Source organism: Microplitis mediator, chromosome 11 (assembly GCF_029852145.1).
Source record: "Microplitis mediator isolate UGA2020A chromosome 11, iyMicMedi2.1, whole genome shotgun sequence".
Lineage (NCBI taxonomy): Eukaryota > Metazoa > Arthropoda > Insecta > Hymenoptera > Braconidae > Microplitis > Microplitis mediator.
The window spans coordinates 7426096-7443448 of record NC_079979.1 but is presented as its reverse complement, the minus strand read 5'-3'; the positions used below and the strand labels follow the sequence as shown (position 1 = coordinate 7443448).

Sequence of the window (17353 nt, the reverse complement as noted above, 5' to 3'; positions counted from 1 at the left end):
TATTTTTCTTTAGCCAATTTTTTCCTCTCCAATTCCCCCTCAATTATATAGGACAGAGCAATCATGCTAGAAATTTTGACATTGAACCGTGTGTTTATAATAAAATTGTTTTTATCAAGATTAATTTGCAACTTTTTCTGGGTCATTGTTGAGTAAAAACAGTCCTTCTATATCAGGGATGGGCAAAATAGGATTTAGTAAATACTGAGTATTTCATTAAAATTAGACTTGAAACCCAAATTAATTCTTGGTACGTGTCTAAAAAATACATCCTCAAAAACAGAAAAAGTACTAAATAGTTTGTAACTTAGTATTTTTGACGATTTATCTATACTAAATACATTGTTCTTGGTACTTGAAAGTTGTAGTAACCCAGGTAGGAATCGCCAAGGCTGACTATAGGCCGAGCCTTGGCCCTGTTGTCACTTGCCAAGCTTCGGCAGTTGACCACTGGCCTAAGCCTCAACCAGGGCTTGGCCCAATGGTTTGATTACGTTAAGCCAAGTCTTGGCAGCTACCTATTGGCCCAAGTCTAGGCCGAGGCTTGGCCCAATGGTTTCATTAAATTAAGTCGAGCCTTGGGTAGTGACTATTGGCCCGAGCCTCAAGACTGGGTTAAATTTTTATTTAATATCAAAATTAGCAACTTTACATGTATCTATACATATATGTATATAGAGAACACCAGGGCATAACGGTCCACCGAGTATACGATTAATATCTAGAGTTGAAATTTTTTTAAAAGTAACATTATTTGATATACAATAATTTTTATTTAATTAGTTATTGCTATGTACATAACTTTATAGTAGTGCAACTTGATCTTACTCTTAATTTATTCATTTCTATCAAATCATAAAATTACAAATTAATAAATGTATGTCATTACCCATGAGACAATTTTAAGTTCATCAAATAAAACTACATTTCACCTCATCTTTACGATCTAATATTTCTGAATTAAATTGTATTTAAACAATTAACAAGCAAAAAAATCATTATTACATGAACATCAGATTTAGCGCAGTGGATAGCGTCCTGGCCTAGTAACTAGAAGGATCTCAGTTCAAACTCAGGTAGCCGCAAAATAATGTTATTCGTTATTTCCCATTAATTCAGTAATCAGTTAATTACACTCCAATGTAATGTCGATAAAAGTGTGATCAAAATTTTTGTTTCATTATATTCATTAATTTAAATAGTAATATTTTTCATCGAGCATTGGGTAAGCCTTACAGATTTTTTGCTCCCCGAGGTTTGGCCGATGCTTGATTTTTTGTTTCCCAAGCTTTGGAACATGGACATCATCCAAGGCTTGGACCAATGCTCACCCAATGGTTCAGCCAAGACTTGACCAAGGCTTGGAACTCGGTTTCGTCACTCGTAATCCGAAGACATTAAATCCGTGACAAAATATCCGAAGACATTTTATACGATAGACAAAATATCCCCGGACTAAACACTCGACAGATAAAACATCCTCGACAAAATATCTTATAATATAAATAGTACGGTACTCTTTCATCAGAAATGTTTAATATATTTTCACATAAAATTTGAGTGTGTGATATTAAAAATAGATCAACACATATGCTTGAAATCGTATTGTGCCCTTTTTTCACAGATTTTCGGTGGCTATGATTTTGAAAATAGGTCAACACATATGCCTGGTATGGTACTGTATCCATTTATCGAAAACCATTAATTATTTTTTCACTGAAAATATATTTTTCTGAATAAGATTTATCGACAGGATATTTTGTCACGGATTTTTTGTCTCTTGAATATTGAGTCCAAGGACATTTTGTCTATCGGATAAAATATCTTCGGCTTTCATGTCGCGAATTTTACGTCGCGGATCGATTATGATTTGTGTTAACATGGAACTCTGGCATGACGACTGGCCAATGCCTGGTCCAAGCTCTGTCCAAAGGTCCCTTCCTACCAGGGTAAGTACTAAAGACTATTGTACTTTTTACTTAAATTTGATGTAAGCACTATAATTGTAATTAGGACTTAAAATTGAACAAGTCCTATTATTAAAAATTAAAGCAAAAAATTAAAGGAGCAGAAAAATCTTATAAATTTTTTAGTGATTTTTGGAAGGCTGTAACTTGGTGAACAATAATCGTATTAAGATTTTAAAAAAAGCATTTCATAGATTAAAATCTCTAGTTTTAGTGCATTTTTTCCGAAATTTTTTAAAAGCTCCGGTTATTGTGCAAACATGAAAAATACCGCGAGACAAAAAATTTATAAAAATTTTTTGTTCCGAAGAGCCCACGGACCGCCGAAAAATTCTTTCAACTAAACGAATGCATAGCTCGTTTAGCAAATTTATTCAGCTTCAATTTTGATTTTTTTCTTAACCTTGATCATCGATATTTCAGGTAACAATGATCGCACAAAAAGTTGAAGGGCGGCGTTGAAAACTTGAATAAATTCCCTACAAGACCCTGTCATCATTTTTTCGAAAAAAAAGTTTTTTTTTATTTTTAACATTCATTAGAAGTAAGCACAACAAAATGACTTTTTTTTGGTTTTTTAGTAAATCAACCGCTACTCTGCAAATATGGATAAAAAAAATAATGTTGCCAGGGGCTTTTTTAGCTTAATGTACCCTCAAGACCCCTGTAAATTTTTAAATTGATCTGTTGAACCGTTTTTTGGGAATCATCGATCAAAGTTTTGCTAAACAATTAAAGGAGCAAGTTTTGTTCCTTTAATTGTGTAATCACAATCAAAATGAAAAAATTATTTTTTTTGGACTTTTCGAAAATTTTTGCGTTGGTGACTCAGCAAATGCAAAAAAATGACAAAAAAAAAAATTTCCAAAAAATGTAAAAAAAAATTTAGAACACAAAAAAAAAGTTTCAAATTTTTTTTTCTTATATTTTTTTTATTAATTTACTAGATTTATTAACATTTGAATTCAACTGTTTAATACCAGTTGTTTCGATATTAGTACGTAGCGATCACATGTTTTTCTGTCATTAGTGTTGACGCTTTACATTAAAAGTTATCTCTTTAATCTCAAGCTCTCTTTCTGTTTTCTGCTGCGATGTTCGCTCTAATTTTTTTTCCTCGGGACCAATCCACTGGTGTTATATCCTCCAAGTTAATCCGGAGAAGATTGGATTTCAATCGTGTGACCGTTAGATAGAAGAGAAAATTTGTGTTTGCTTTTATCATCTCTGAAAATGGTAAGCTTCGTATTTTATTATTTTTCTAATCGTTTTTATTTTCTTTGACTTATTATTATTTTTTAATGTGTAGAAGACGTCAATTGGTTGGAAAGTTTCATGGTAAATACTGATGGCATAATTATTGGGTACGAGAAGACCACGGAAACTGCCCCTGCTGCAAATACTACGACTACTGCGGATGATGATTCTGATGCCGCTGCTGATGATGACATTTGTCACGCTGGTGCTGTTGCTGCTGTTAGTGCTACGTCTGGTGCTAGTGCTTATGGTACTCCTGGTGCCGCTGCTGCTGCTGCTAATGCTACTCCTGATGCCACTGCTGCTACTTCTGCTGCTGGTGCCGCTGCTGCTGTCGCGGATCCCGGAGCTGTCGCTGGTACTGTTGCCGATGTAGAAGTTGTCGACGAAATAATAGCAATTTCTGGGAATGTTGCCAGTACTTGTAATAGTGATAATATTGGTTCAACTGTTGGTGCTGGCATTGATAGTACTGTTGATGCTGGAGTCGCTGATGCTGGTACGGGTTCAGGTGCTGCTGTGGGTGTCACGTTCGGCGCTAGTGCTGCTGCTGCTGGTGCTACAATGGGTGCTGTTGCTGATGCTGGTGCTAATGCTACTCCTAGTGCAGCTGCTGTAGCTGAAATTGATGATGGTGGAGCTGTCGTTGGTGCTTTTGCTGCTACGGGTACTGCTGTTGGTGCTGTTACTGATGCTGTTGGTGCTAGTGCTGGTGCTACTGCGGGTGCAGCTGCTGCTGCTAGTGTTGATGATGGTGGAGCTATCACTGGTGCTGTTGCTGATGCTAGTACTGCTATGGGTGCTGCTGCAGGTGCTGTTGCTGATGCTGCTGTTGGTGCCACGTTTGGCGCTGGTGCCGATGCCACTCCGAGTGCAGCTGAGGAACCTTTTAATGTTAATATTAAGAGCTCTAATTTTCACAGGCGTCTTTTTTTACGTATATGAAACTTTAGAACCTGTTTGCGAGATAGAAAAAAAAGTTTCTTATTTTTTGGATCACCCTAATATGTATATATATATATATATATATATATATATTGTGACGTTATTTTTCGTATGGGGGTCAAATCAAAGTGAACGTCACAAACACCAACGAATTTTATTGTATTTACGAGCATGGTAATTCAAGACTTATAATTTAGCTTACAGTAATTTACGATTTTTATACAGATTTTTTGATTAAGTTATAGTTTAAGAATTAAATATGGAGTAACGTCTGGCTACAGTTATGGATTTTTGGGATAAAGAAAATAAGAATTAGAATCAGAATTATGGGAAATTATTATGGGATATGATTTGAGATTAAAGTTTTGGAAAATGATTGTTTGAGTTTTGGATTTTTAGTATTTTGAGCATGTTGACGAGTCAGTGTTACCGTGGAGCGGGACTTAAATAAGTCGCCCGGTATCATCTGATGATAGAACCTAGTTCTATCCTTCGGAGACTTCTTGGTTGATTGCAGAGGTCTAGCTGAGATGCTAGTGCTCCAGTATATAAGGAATTTGAAGGATGCAGAATGGGATCAGTTTTAGAGTTTTGGTTTGGCAGGCCTCAACAGTAATTTTGTGACCGTTGCTGTTGTGGAAGCCGTTCGGTCATTTTTAAATTATTAGTCTGACAGGCCTCAGAGGACAAGTCATGACCACTTGTACCGCTGAGGAAGTCATAGGTCACTTAGTTTATAAGTTTTATGATCCCAGCTGAAGTCTGTTCCAGGAGAGCAACTGCCAAGGATATCCATACTCAGAATGGGTTAGTGAGTACGTTTGGTGAGGACTTGAGCCTCCAGTTACCGTTATAGTAAAGATTGAGTTGGATTTGAGAATTTAGAATATAGAGGTCAGATATTGATAACGATAAGATTGAGTTGGGGTTTAGAATTGAGAATTGAGAGAGAGAAGTCGTAGGGAGACCTTCGAGGAGTACGGACGTGGGCATTCGACTCTAGTCGCTTGACGCGAGTAGACGTGTGCAGTAATGGCGCTACAGTTCAAGGCATTGCGGAAAGCTACAGGTTAAGATTATTGCTACAGAAGTATTGTTTAAAACAGTGTAAGACGTTACTTGATATTTATTTACCAGACATCAGGTATGAAGTAATTATTATAAATAATTAATCGAGTTCGAATCAAAAGTCTTGAGGTATTATGCTCCTGTTTTAGTTAAGTTGTTAAGAAAAAATTCAATATCTGAGAGAATTATGAGAATAATGTTACATTTTTTAGAGTCACGATCATGTTCCATTGTTAATATTATTTTATAAAAGAATTATAAGAAATATGTTTGATTGTTAAACCAATTAGTGTCTAATTAACATCGAAATGAGACCCATGTACGTTAGTTTTACGATTTTGCTAAAGAGAATGTTCTAAAGTATCGAGTCTATAATTATCGTTCTAGTTTACCCAATTATTATTTGATTATAATCTAGTTCTAGTTAATTAATTGATTTATTTGTAAGATGTCGATACGTATCATTTAGATGTCAATTCACCTTCTGTTAAGATTAATTTTATTATATTCAGCATTCGTTATAGAGAAACATATTATTTGTACTGAGCTACCGTATTTTATTTATTGAATAGAGTTTTGAGATTATTTGTTGTTAAATAAAAGTTGCAAATTTAAAATGAATCTACATGACTTTGGGGAATGATGTAACCCGGACCACTCCCTCTCTCCATAAACCTACACACTGAGCGACACCATGGCATACCGTAACTCTGTTTTTAGTTTTCCAGTCTCCGTTTTGTTTTGCTAATAAGTTCTGAGCATTTTGTTAAGTTTTAATTCTAGTTTTGTTTATGCGTGGTTTTGGTGATAATTCCACAGATCAAAAATTATCCAAAATTTCATGATTTACTGGTTTGGTGATTCCAGTGATAAAAATTACCTGGCGCCCTCTCGTATTGAGACTGGATGCTAAAGGCAGAGAACGAAGTTATAGCGCAGAAATTAGCGTCCAGTTTTTGTGTTATAATATATATAGCGCAGTTAATGTGAAGATTGAGTTTATCGAGCTTAATAGAATACAATTTTACTATAATTTTACACGGCACCGTACACGTGAATTAATATAATTATATAGAGCGCAGTAATGAATAAAATTATTAACAATTAATAATTCACAAATTTCACAAATATTCCAGTATAATTTTTAAGTCACAAGTAATTTTATTACGCGACATGTAGAGTACGAGTAAGAACCGAGTAATCTGGTTAGATGCGTCGAGAGCCGAGTCTGAACGTACATTATACCTTTGCAGTCACAAATAAAATTTGATATTTATTTTAGAGATTAAGTATGACTGGATGACTGAATAATGACATCAGTCACACCAGTTGGCATCGAGTACGAGTAAATAATTAAGCAATGAGTAATGAATGGAGACTGTATTAGAAAGTAAATTGTAAAATTGATATAAATTATTTGTGGCTGCAAAGTCACGTGATGGCGAGTATGTGTATAGATATAGCCCGCAGGTTAGTTTAACACGTGGTCACCACAAAAATGATCACAGAGTTTATATATTAAAATAAAGATATAATTGAAAAATATAGATGATAAAAAATATATGATGAATCAGCGAGTTACAATTAGAATGATGTAATTGATAACGTAGAGTAATTAGCACGATGTAATTGAATTATAATAAAGGCTGGTAGCACGTGGTGTTCTATAACAAGTGATGTAAAATAATGGCAGTTGCCGTGTAGCTGGCTATCGAGTTGAAATTCCGAGTATCAGAGGGCGCGTCGATAGCAGCACCTCTGGTATAGTAGAGCGTAGAGTAATCAAGTGTTCTGGCGCGAACATTTAATATTTACGCAACGAGTACCCAAAGATTTGATTCCTTTTTATCATCAATAACTGAAATATGCTTTGATGCTTAGTGCATCACCGAGAACTCAGCACATTACATTCGAACCATTGCACATGACAAGAATTCAAAGGTAAGTGGGCCCTGGCTAGTCTTTTATTCCTGCCGTCTATGCAGTTAAAGATAACGATAAATTATAAAAAAAATTGCACTTGTAGTTTTATTAATTTTCTCCAAGTGCTTTTTTTTGTAATTGATTTGCTGAAAAAAAAATTTGAAATTTATTAATTGTCTGTTAACTTGAGGATCATGAAAAAATTTGTTTGAAATAAACAATTAAATTTAAAAAAATGCGTGTACTGATTTTTCAAATATTTAAATGCGCATTGTTAAATTTATTCTACTTAAATTTTATTTGTTTATTTAAAAATTACAAAAATTTTCAATTGTCAGCCACATTTACACTCATCTTTAAGTTTCGTTCTCATGTATAACGATCTTCAGTTTCATGAATTTTACCCCTCGTAATTTTATCGTTATGTCCTGTGAGGTTACTAGGATCGGAGCTGACGCCACCTCCCGGACAGTGAGCAGTTCGTTGTCACGCGGGACCAATTTTGAATTCGATAACAGTGATAGATCTAATGTTGACTATGATGATGATGATTATGATTATAATTTAATGGAATTATGGATAAGGATAGATGTAATTGATAAAACAACTTTTATCTGAAGCATGAGTTTTATTATAAAGTATAGATACGATTTGATCAGCAATAACAGTTGTGCTCGTTAATAGTTCTCGGAGAGAATTGAAGTTACATCAGATGGCAGAAAGATCTCTGACTCGCCACTCTTCGACTTCTCCCACCATTCTCATACTCACACATATACTTTAGGGTGTGTCATTTTAATGCTATATTTTTTTTTTTACTGCTATACCAGAAAATCTGGTAGTATATAGAAAATAAGAAATTATGCCGCTGGACTAAAGGGTTTAAGTCCAATAGCGGCTTAGCTCATCAAAAAATTCGATTTCCCATTCAAATAACAAGGGAATTTTTTTTTTTAACTTTAAGTATTTTTAACTCGTGAACAAATCAATAGATCAAATTGACTAATACATATTTTTGTAGGAAATTGAACGCTCTACAAAAAAGGTCTCTTATCATTTTTCGATCAATCCATCTTGTTGTAATAATAATTAAATAAAGACATGCCAGGACTGGTTGGTGGTTGGGATGTTTGAAAAATACGCATATTTAGAAATATAACAATATTTTTATTTGTCACAGCACAAAATATCACTGGGTTGCAAATTGAATAGTTTATTTAATTTATAAATACTGTTAAATGTCTGAGCTCATGAATACGTGAATAATTGAATACAAATTATTGAGTTGAGCTCGAGTAAATAATGAATTAAAAATAATCAAGTTGAGTTTAATTGAACACTGAGTTGAATGCAAAAATGTCATGATAATAAGTAACATGATGTCAGAGGTTACTGAGCGAAGTGAACACATTAATTACTATTTTTAATAGCACTGAATACATAAATATTTTTGTTATTGAGTTTTAATAGTGATGATCACTTAATTGAATTGAATTTAATGAGCTCATGATAAATTACACTGATTTTAATTTATTTGTTGAACACGTGGTAGCATGATAGCAGAGGCTACTGAGCGAAATATAACTTTTAAATTAATTAAGAAATTGAGCATAATAATAATTAAATAAATAATAAAACTGAGTCTTTTAAATTAATTGAGCACTGATAGCAAGTAAATGTTTAATAAATAATGCACCTGTTGCTTTCTCGATGATATAACCTCGTCAGGAACAGGTTGTAGAACGCTGGATTTCTTGAAGTTGTTTTATATTTATTTTTTGAGCTCTGAGCTCGCAATTATAAAAATAATTATATTTTTTGATATAGTTATGAACCCTTAACGTAGTTTATTGACTACTTTTAATGATTTACTCGAGATGAGCGCAATTTTAATAGATTATACAAAACACGTGGTGACACTTGAAATTGTATAAACGAATAGATAATGGCGTCGGTCTTCTTGCCACGAGGCAGGAAAAATCCATGCGCATGCGTCGCACAGCGCAAGTCAAGTTCTCATAGATGGACACTAGGCCCCAGTAGGTGCTGCCTCTATTTGCCGGAAGTTCAACTACATTTAAATTTGAATGTAGTTGTGATTACGCAACATTCCGCCCGCCATCAGCAACAGAGTTGATGATTGATGAGTTCTTGAGTACTTGATCTTTTTGGTGAGCATGTCATTGAACCAGTGAAGTTATTCTTCGTCATCTTCTTGTGGTTCTGGTTCAATTGGTAGGAGTGCAAGCTTCGTGATTGGACGAGTGAGTGTTGAGTTCACTGTTTTAAGCGTAGCAACCCTGGTCAATCCATCTTTACCAGGGTGGAGTGCGATAATGCGAGCGAGAGGCCACCTGGTTGGTGGAAACCTTTCGTCGGTGAGTAATACAAGTGACCCAACTTGAATTTGATGAGTTGGACGTTGCCACTTGGTAATTGCCAGTTGTCTTTGGAGATAACTTGCAGACCAATGATTCCAGAACTGTTGAACACGTTGTTGTAGAAATTGCCATCTGGACAATCGAGAACTATTTGTATCGATGAGTGCTGGTTCAGGAATCATGTTGAGTGCTCGTCCAATTAAGAAGTGACCAGGAGTGAGTGCATTCATGTCATCTGGATCTTCCGTGAGTGGCTCCAATGGTCTTGAATTCAATATAGCTTCAATTTGCGTAAGAAGAGTCGTAAATTCTTCAAACGTAAATGAAGACTCTCCCACTGCTCGAGTAAGATGATGTTTGAGTGATTTGACAGCAGCTTCCCACTTTCCACCCATATGTGGAGCTGCTGGTGGATTGAAATGCCAGGTAATACTGTTCACAGTGATGTGATCCAGTATTTCTCTTGACTCTTGAGTTCCTTGAGTGAACAGACGGTTGAGATCAGTTTCAGCGCCTTTGAACGTCGTTCCACAATCGCTGTAGAGTGCTGTGCAGATGCCTCGTCGGCTGATAAATCTGCGGAGTGCTGCGATGAACCCACTAGAGCTGTAGTCGCTGACTACCTCTAGATGTACTGCTGACGTAGAAAGGCAGACAAAAACACAAATCCAGCCTTTGTATGTTTTTGCTCCTCTGCGTCTCCAATTTTTGAGTGTTATTGGACCAGCATAGTCAACTCCAGTGTGAGTGAATGCAGATGATGGAGTGACTCGTGATACTGGTAGCTGACCCATGAGTTGTTGAGCTCTATCAGCACGATGTCGTGCACATTTTATACATTTAAGTATAATTGAGCGTACTGGTTGTCTACCGCCAATGATCCAGTACTTTTGTCGTATGAATGCCAGAGTAAGTTGAGTACCACCATGCACGGTACGCTGATGAGCATCAGAGATGATGAGTTTTGTGAGTGCCGCATTCCGTGGTAGAATAGCAGGATGCTTGCTTTGGTCTTGATTTGGAGAATTTTCCAACCGTCCACCTACTCGAATGATGCCGTCGGTGTCAATGAATGCAACCAATCGAGCAAATGGATGACCATTAGGCCATGGTGCGTGTTTGGAGTGCATGTTGATCTCGTTTGAAAAATGAATGCGTTGAGTTTCTTTGATACAGAAGTTGAGTGCAGAAATTACTTCGTCAGAAGTAATTGGAGTCTTGAGTGATGAGTTTGGTGATTTCTTGATCATGTCACGAAGTCTAAAGCAGATTGCAGTAGCTCGTAACATGCGTAGGAGTGGTATTGGCCGCTCCATGATAGGCCAATTTGATTTCAGCGATGAATTCGATGAGAACCGGGCCAGTCCAGGCCGTTCTTTTGCTTGAGCTCCTGTATCATCGATTGATGGACTTTTAGGCCAGGACGATGAACTCTTGAGTAACCATGGTGGGTTAGTCCACCATAGTTGATGATAACGGAGTTGAGAAGGTGTCAACCCTCGTGTTGCGCAGTCTGCTGGATTTTGTGTGCCCGGAATGAAATTCCAGTGGCCATCTGGAAGTAGATCTTGAATATGTGACACCCTATTCCGAGCAAACTCCTTCCAGCGAGACGGATGAGATTTAATCCACGTGAGTGTAATTGTTGAGTCCGTCCACAAGTATATTGGCGATTGAGTGAGATTTAGAGTGCTCTGGCAGTGTTTTGTGAGTTTTGCCAACATGTGAGCTGCGGTGAGTTCTAACCTTGGTATCGTTAGTCGTTTTAACGGAGCTACCTTGGTTTCGGAGCAGAGCAGCGTAACTCTGACTCCATGAGCAGGTGTGTGGACTTTGATGAACACGGCAGCTGCCATTGCCAATTGAAAGGCGTCCGAGAATCCATGGATTTCGGTGGTTGAGCACGTGGATGAGTGGATCCATCTTGGAATTTTGATTTCAGAGATAAGTTTGAGTTCATTTTTGAAGTTTCTTCATTTATGCCGTTGATTGGCTGCCAACGGAGTGTCCCAGCTGAGCTTTTCGAGCCAAAGCTCCTGCATGAATACCTTGGCTCGAATGAGTGGTGCGAGAAATCCAAGAGGATCAAAGATTTGAGCAATCTCTGATAAAATGATCCTTTTCGTAAATTTTTGAGTTGAGCATGGTGGTGAGTACGTAAAATAGAACTGATCTGAGTGTGAGGACCAGTACATGCCCAGAATCTTGGTGCTGGAGTCTGAATCCTCGAATTCATGAGTCTTGATTGCTTCCAAATGATTGATTTATTGTAATCTTGGGATGATTGCTTGCCCATTTAGCAAGAAGGAATCCGCCCGCCTTGCAGAGTGCTTCAATTTGTCAGAAACTTGTTGTAATGAGTTCATCTAACACGTGTGCGATGATGAATGAATCGTTTGAATGCTCAGATGAGAGTTTGATTGCGAATTGACATTTAGCTTTACCAGCATTGGATACACCGATACCAATGATCTGAATAGATGAGTGTGTGCGTTAGAGATTAAGTGAGTGCACCAAGGAATCTGAAACAAAAGATGATTCAGAACCTGGATCCAGCAATATACATACTGGATGAGTACTTTACTGATGATAAGGGCAAGTAGGCAAGTTGCGAGTGAAATTGCTGAGCGATAAGTACTAGTATGATGAATGCCGGACGTGTTTACAGACAAGTGCAGTAGATGAGTGCGTGGCTGGAGATGAGTCTGTAACAGCTGCAGCAGCATATGAAGCTGTTTTAGTGGATGAGCGCGGTGGTTTGGACGAAGACGCCTGTTCCACTCGTTCTTGAGCACGAGCACGACTGACCAAGAACTCAGTGAGTACTTTGAGGGTTGGGTATTCCGTGGAAGCACCCATATTGTTTTACCAGAGCTCCAGGTTGTGTGAGTCCAGTTTAGATATGATCAACTGCGTAAGCAGCGGATTCAAATCTGAGTTTAATTGTACCCCGAGTGCGTTGAGTGCGTTGATTACCTCTGAAACAGTGTTCAGAAGGTAATTGAGCTGCTCAGATGAGCGTGAAGTGAGCGCATGCATGTTCAGGAGCTTGTCCAATTGAGCACCGATGAGTAGGCGAGGGTTGTTGTACCTCTCCTTGAGCTGGTTCCACGCAGGTACAAATTGGTCGTCGCACATTTGTACACTGGCGAGGCTGAGTGCGGCTTGTCCTTGCAGACAGCTCTTCAGGTACTGAAGACGTTGAACTGGAGCAAGTTCTTGAGCATTGATCACCAATGAGGTGAATGAGTCCCTGAATTCAGGCCAGTTCTCGTAACGCCCACCGAACTTGGGAATTGCGAGTGCTGGCAGATGAGTTGGAGCCCGGGTTGAGTGCACGACAGCTGGAACAGCAGCTGGAACTGGGATGGAGTTAATGAGTGCGATTAGTTTGCCCTTGGCGTTGATATACGACCTATACACCGAATCGTATACTCCGTCCTTGACATATGAGCTCTCCAAGAACTCCTTGGTGCAGGTGAGTGCTAGTGAGTCGTGAGTTAGGTTGAACTGGTGCCATTCACCCTCGAGTAACTCAAGTCGAGACTTGAGTTGAGCTAAGCCGTCGGCGACGGTGAGTGTATCCGCCAGAGCTTCCCAGTCTGAGAAGACTCCGAGGCGTGAGTGCTGGCTGATGACTTTCAGCTCGAGTGCTGGGGAAATCGTCGATTTCCTGGGAGAGCGCTTGATTTTCTGCTTAGACTGGTCTCCTTCGCCGTGGATCCCAGTCTCGGTGGCGCTTGAGTCGCTGAGGCCTTGATTTTCGACCACGTTGATTACTGGAAAGAGGTGTTGGTCCCTGGGGGTACCTTCAGGAACCTCTGAGTGCTCCTGGTCCTTTGGAAGACCCTTCTTCTTCTCTTCATCCCCCATAGTGAGCTCCTTGACTTATTGATGGGTTTGTATGAGTACAGCTGCCCACTGATGATGCTACCGACACAACCAACCAACCATCCGGCTCGAAGGACCATAAAATGTTGTAATAATAATTAACTAAAGACATGCCAGGACTGGTTGGTGGTTGGGATGTTTGAAAAATACGCATATTTAAAAATATAACAATATTTTTATTTGTCACAGCACAAAATATCACTGGGTTGCAAATTAAATAGTTTATTTAATTTATAAATACTGTTAAATGTCTGAGCTCATGAATACGTGAATAATTGAATACAAATTATTGAGTTGAGCTCGAGTAAATAATGAATTAAAAATAATCAAGTTGAGTTTAATTGAACACTGAGTTGAATGCAAAAATGTCATAATAATAAGTAACATGATGTCAGAGGTTACTGAGCGAAGTGAACACATTAATTACTATTTTTAATCGCACTGAATACATAAATATTTTTGTTATTGAGTTTTAATAGTGATGATCACTTAATTGAATTGAATTTAATGAGCTCATGATAAATTACACTGATTTTAATTTATTTGTTGAACACGTGGTAGCATGATAGCAGAGGCTACTGAGCGAAATATAACTTTTAAATTAATTAAGAAATGGAGCATAATAATAATTAAATAAATAATAAAACTGAGTCTTTTAAATTAATTGAGCACTGATAGCAAGTAAATGTTTAATAAATAATGCACCTGTTGCTTTCTCGATGATATAACCTCGTCAGGAACAGGTTGTAGAACGCTGGATTTCTTGAAGTTGTTTTATATTTATTTTTTGAGCTCTGAGCTCGCAATTATAAAAATAATTACATTTTTTGATAGAGTTATGAACCCTTAACGTAGTTTATTGATTACTTTTAATGATTTACTCGAGATGAGCGCAATTTTAATAGATTATACAAAACACGTGGTGACACTTGAAATTGTTTAAACGAATAGATAATGGCGTCGGTCTTCTTGCCACGAGGCAGGAAAAATCCATGCGCATGCGTCGCACAGCGCAAGTCAAGTTCTCATAGATGAACACTAGGCCCCAGTAGGTGCTGCCTCTATTTGCCGGAAGTTCAACTACATTCAAATTTAAATGTAGTTGTGATTACGCAACACATCTGTTCTAAAGTTATTAGAGCTCGAAGTCAAGTTATAGTAAATTTCCAGATCTTTTTACTTTTTCGGCAAAACTATCAGACTTATCACAAAACATCTCAGGATATTTTTTGTAGACAATTTTATTTCCTACAAATTATTATTAGTAAAATTTTTTCAAATTCCGCATTGTTTTCTAGTTATTTTCATTTTAATTTCAAGCTCTTAAAAAAGTAGTGTTCTGATCGATTTCAAGAGCTCGACATTGAAATGAAAATAACTAGAAAACAATGCGAAATTTAAAAAAATTTTACTAATAATAATTTGTAGGAAATAAAATTGTCTACAAAAAAGATCCTGAGATGTTTTGTGATAAGTCTGATAGTTTTGCCGAAAAAGTAAAAAGATCTGGAAATTTACTATAACTTGACTTCGAGCTCTAATAACTTTAGAACAGATGGATTGATCGAAAAATGATAAGAGACCTTTTTTGTAGAGCGTTCAATTCCCTACAAAAATATGTATTAGTCAATTTGATCTATCGATTTGTTCACGAGTTAAAAATACTTAAAGTTAAAAAAAAAAATTCCCGTGTTATTTAAATGGGAAATCGAATTTTTTGATGAGCTAAGCCGCTATTGGACTTAAACCCTTTAGTCCAGCGGCATAATTTTTTATTTTCTATATACTACCAGATTTTCTAGTATAGCAGTAAAAAAAAAAATATAGCCTCAAAATGACACACCCTAATATACTTATGCAATATATGTACTTATACATATCAACGTTCTTTCTAATTATATACTTATACATTCATACTTCCTACTAATACACGTACGAGATATGAGCTTACACATCTCCGTTCTTTATTTATCGGTTCTATGATTTTACTTATTACTTATGATATTTATATTCCATTTTCCTGTACTTAAATACAATCTTTTCGTTAATTAGAATAATTTTTACTTATTTATATTTATTATTTATTTATTATATTTATTATAAATATTTAATTACTTAATACGATTGACATTATTATTTATCGTGAAACACCATTATAATTATTCTAATGCTATATTTCTATTAATTTATTTATTGTACCAAGTATGTTTCATTTTTAAATTTAACCAACACTTGCAATGAAAAAAATAATAATAATAATAATAAATAATGAATTTAAAAAATTATTTAATTATAAGTTAACATAAATTTGTGTTGTTATTTTTTAAATAGTTAATTACCGTTGCACTTTATCGTGTAATTGTTGAGATTTGACTTCGGGTATCGTCGGTTTTTAATCCCACTCTGGATGTTTGAATATTTTCCCGCTTTTCACTGCGCATGCGCAGTTCATAAGTGTTTGGTAGTGGGTGCGATTTCCGAGGTCCATTCTCTTACGGTGGGACCACGACACTAAGCCTTCGTCGCTACATGAGCATTGCCACCGTTGCCTGTGCAGCACTGCTCCTGCTTTCGATTCCGATTTCGACCACAAGTCACCATCCAATTCAGATGTACTTTGGGTAAGTTCCGTTTATATAATTCTTTTATTTAATAAATAGGAGTCTCCATTAATTATTATTTACCTTATTGAATAATTTAACATATTTGCATAATGATTATTAAAAATTTTATTCATGTAAATAAAATTTTATTATAATTTTTTAATGTAGAAATTGATTTTAAGTATTTATTGTATATCTATATATATACAAATTCTAGAAAATAGTAGAAACGGTTACTCTTTGTTTAGTGCTAGCCAATCACTGCACGCTGTCTAATATTTAAATGTATCACGCTATTGTTCCTCCCCCCTTTTAAAGTTCATACTTGTTTATTTCTAGTTAAAAATTATCGGTTACTTTTTTTTTCAACTTTTTTTTTTTAAATGTTTTTAAAAAAAAAATTTTAACCTATCCATAAGAATAGTAATTAATAATAAAAAAAAATTAATTATAAATTCAATTTAATAATATTTTTTTTTTGTTTCAGAACACTACTGGAGAGTTTTAAAATGCCGGTGCGTCATCAACCAGCTGCGCACACTCTTGAACCTGCCCGTGAATTCACACCGAAGAAAAAGAAGAAGAAAAAAAAAATTTGTGTGTGTTATTCTGAGTAAACAGTTTACGTAGATTTCCAACCCATGTAACAAATATTATTACAGGTATCAGTCGAAGGCGTTAGTCATCATATAAAATGCCGTAACCCCCTAGACTGATATATTCAAACTGTAGTAATATTTTTGGGATTGGATAATAAAATAAGTCCGGCAATGTCCTCGTGATGAATTGCTGGACACGGAAGTGGGGTCACACCTGCGTTGCCAAACTGTTCGAACAATCAAGTCCTCAGTTGTGATGACAATGTTCGTTCAGTGTTAAGTAGAATCAGATAAAAGAACAAATTTAATTTTGCCAGTAGACTATAGAGAGCTAAAGTATAATGGCTGCATGATGATGTTGTTAACCCATATTATGTATGACACGATCATCCATTTAACTATATAACAATCTCACTTGGTTATTATAAATCATGGATGGGAACGAAGAAAAAAAAAATAACTTCCTATTCTCAATTATTATAAACTAATTTTCGAGAACTGGAACACGAGATTCACGATCTTGATTTTATAGTATATTGTAACAATCAATAAATAGAACGAGACCGTGTGTAGTGTTTTTTATTTTTGAAATTATTTTTACTATTCTTGATACGCATCAATGGGTTTATTAGTATAGATTCCTGTCCCAGAGCCTTTTGTGAAAGTAAACTCGATAACTTTATTAATTATTTCATATTTAATTTCATTTTATTTAAATA

General features: G+C 36.1%; 2 protein-coding genes across 2 annotated transcripts; one reads left to right on the top strand and one right to left on the bottom strand.

The window, feature by feature from the left end:
- Positions 1-3302: 3302 nt before the first annotated feature.
- Positions 3303-4403, top strand: LOC130676897 (glycine-rich protein 1-like). The gene is made up of 2 exons (XM_057483407.1): positions 3303-4118; positions 4395-4403. The coding sequence occupies exons 1-2, from the start codon at positions 3303-3305 to the stop codon at positions 4401-4403; spliced, it is 825 nt and encodes a 274-aa protein (XP_057339390.1).
- A 4954-nt stretch (positions 4404-9357) lies between these two features.
- LOC130676896 (uncharacterized) lies at positions 9358-11397 on the bottom strand. Its single transcript, XM_057483406.1, has one exon. The coding sequence runs from the start codon at positions 11395-11397 to the stop codon at positions 9358-9360; it is 2040 nt and encodes a 679-aa protein (XP_057339389.1).
- Between the last annotated feature and the right edge of the window lie 5956 nt (positions 11398-17353).

Bases quoted from the DNA above. Each gene is read 5' to 3' on its own strand.
- LOC130676897 (XM_057483407.1), top strand. From the start codon at position 3,303: ATGGTAAATACTGATGGCATAATTATTGGGTACGAGAAGACCACGGAA.
- LOC130676896 (XM_057483406.1), bottom strand. From the start codon at position 11,397: ATGGCAGCTGCCGTGTTCATCAAAGTCCACACACCTGCTCATGGAGTC.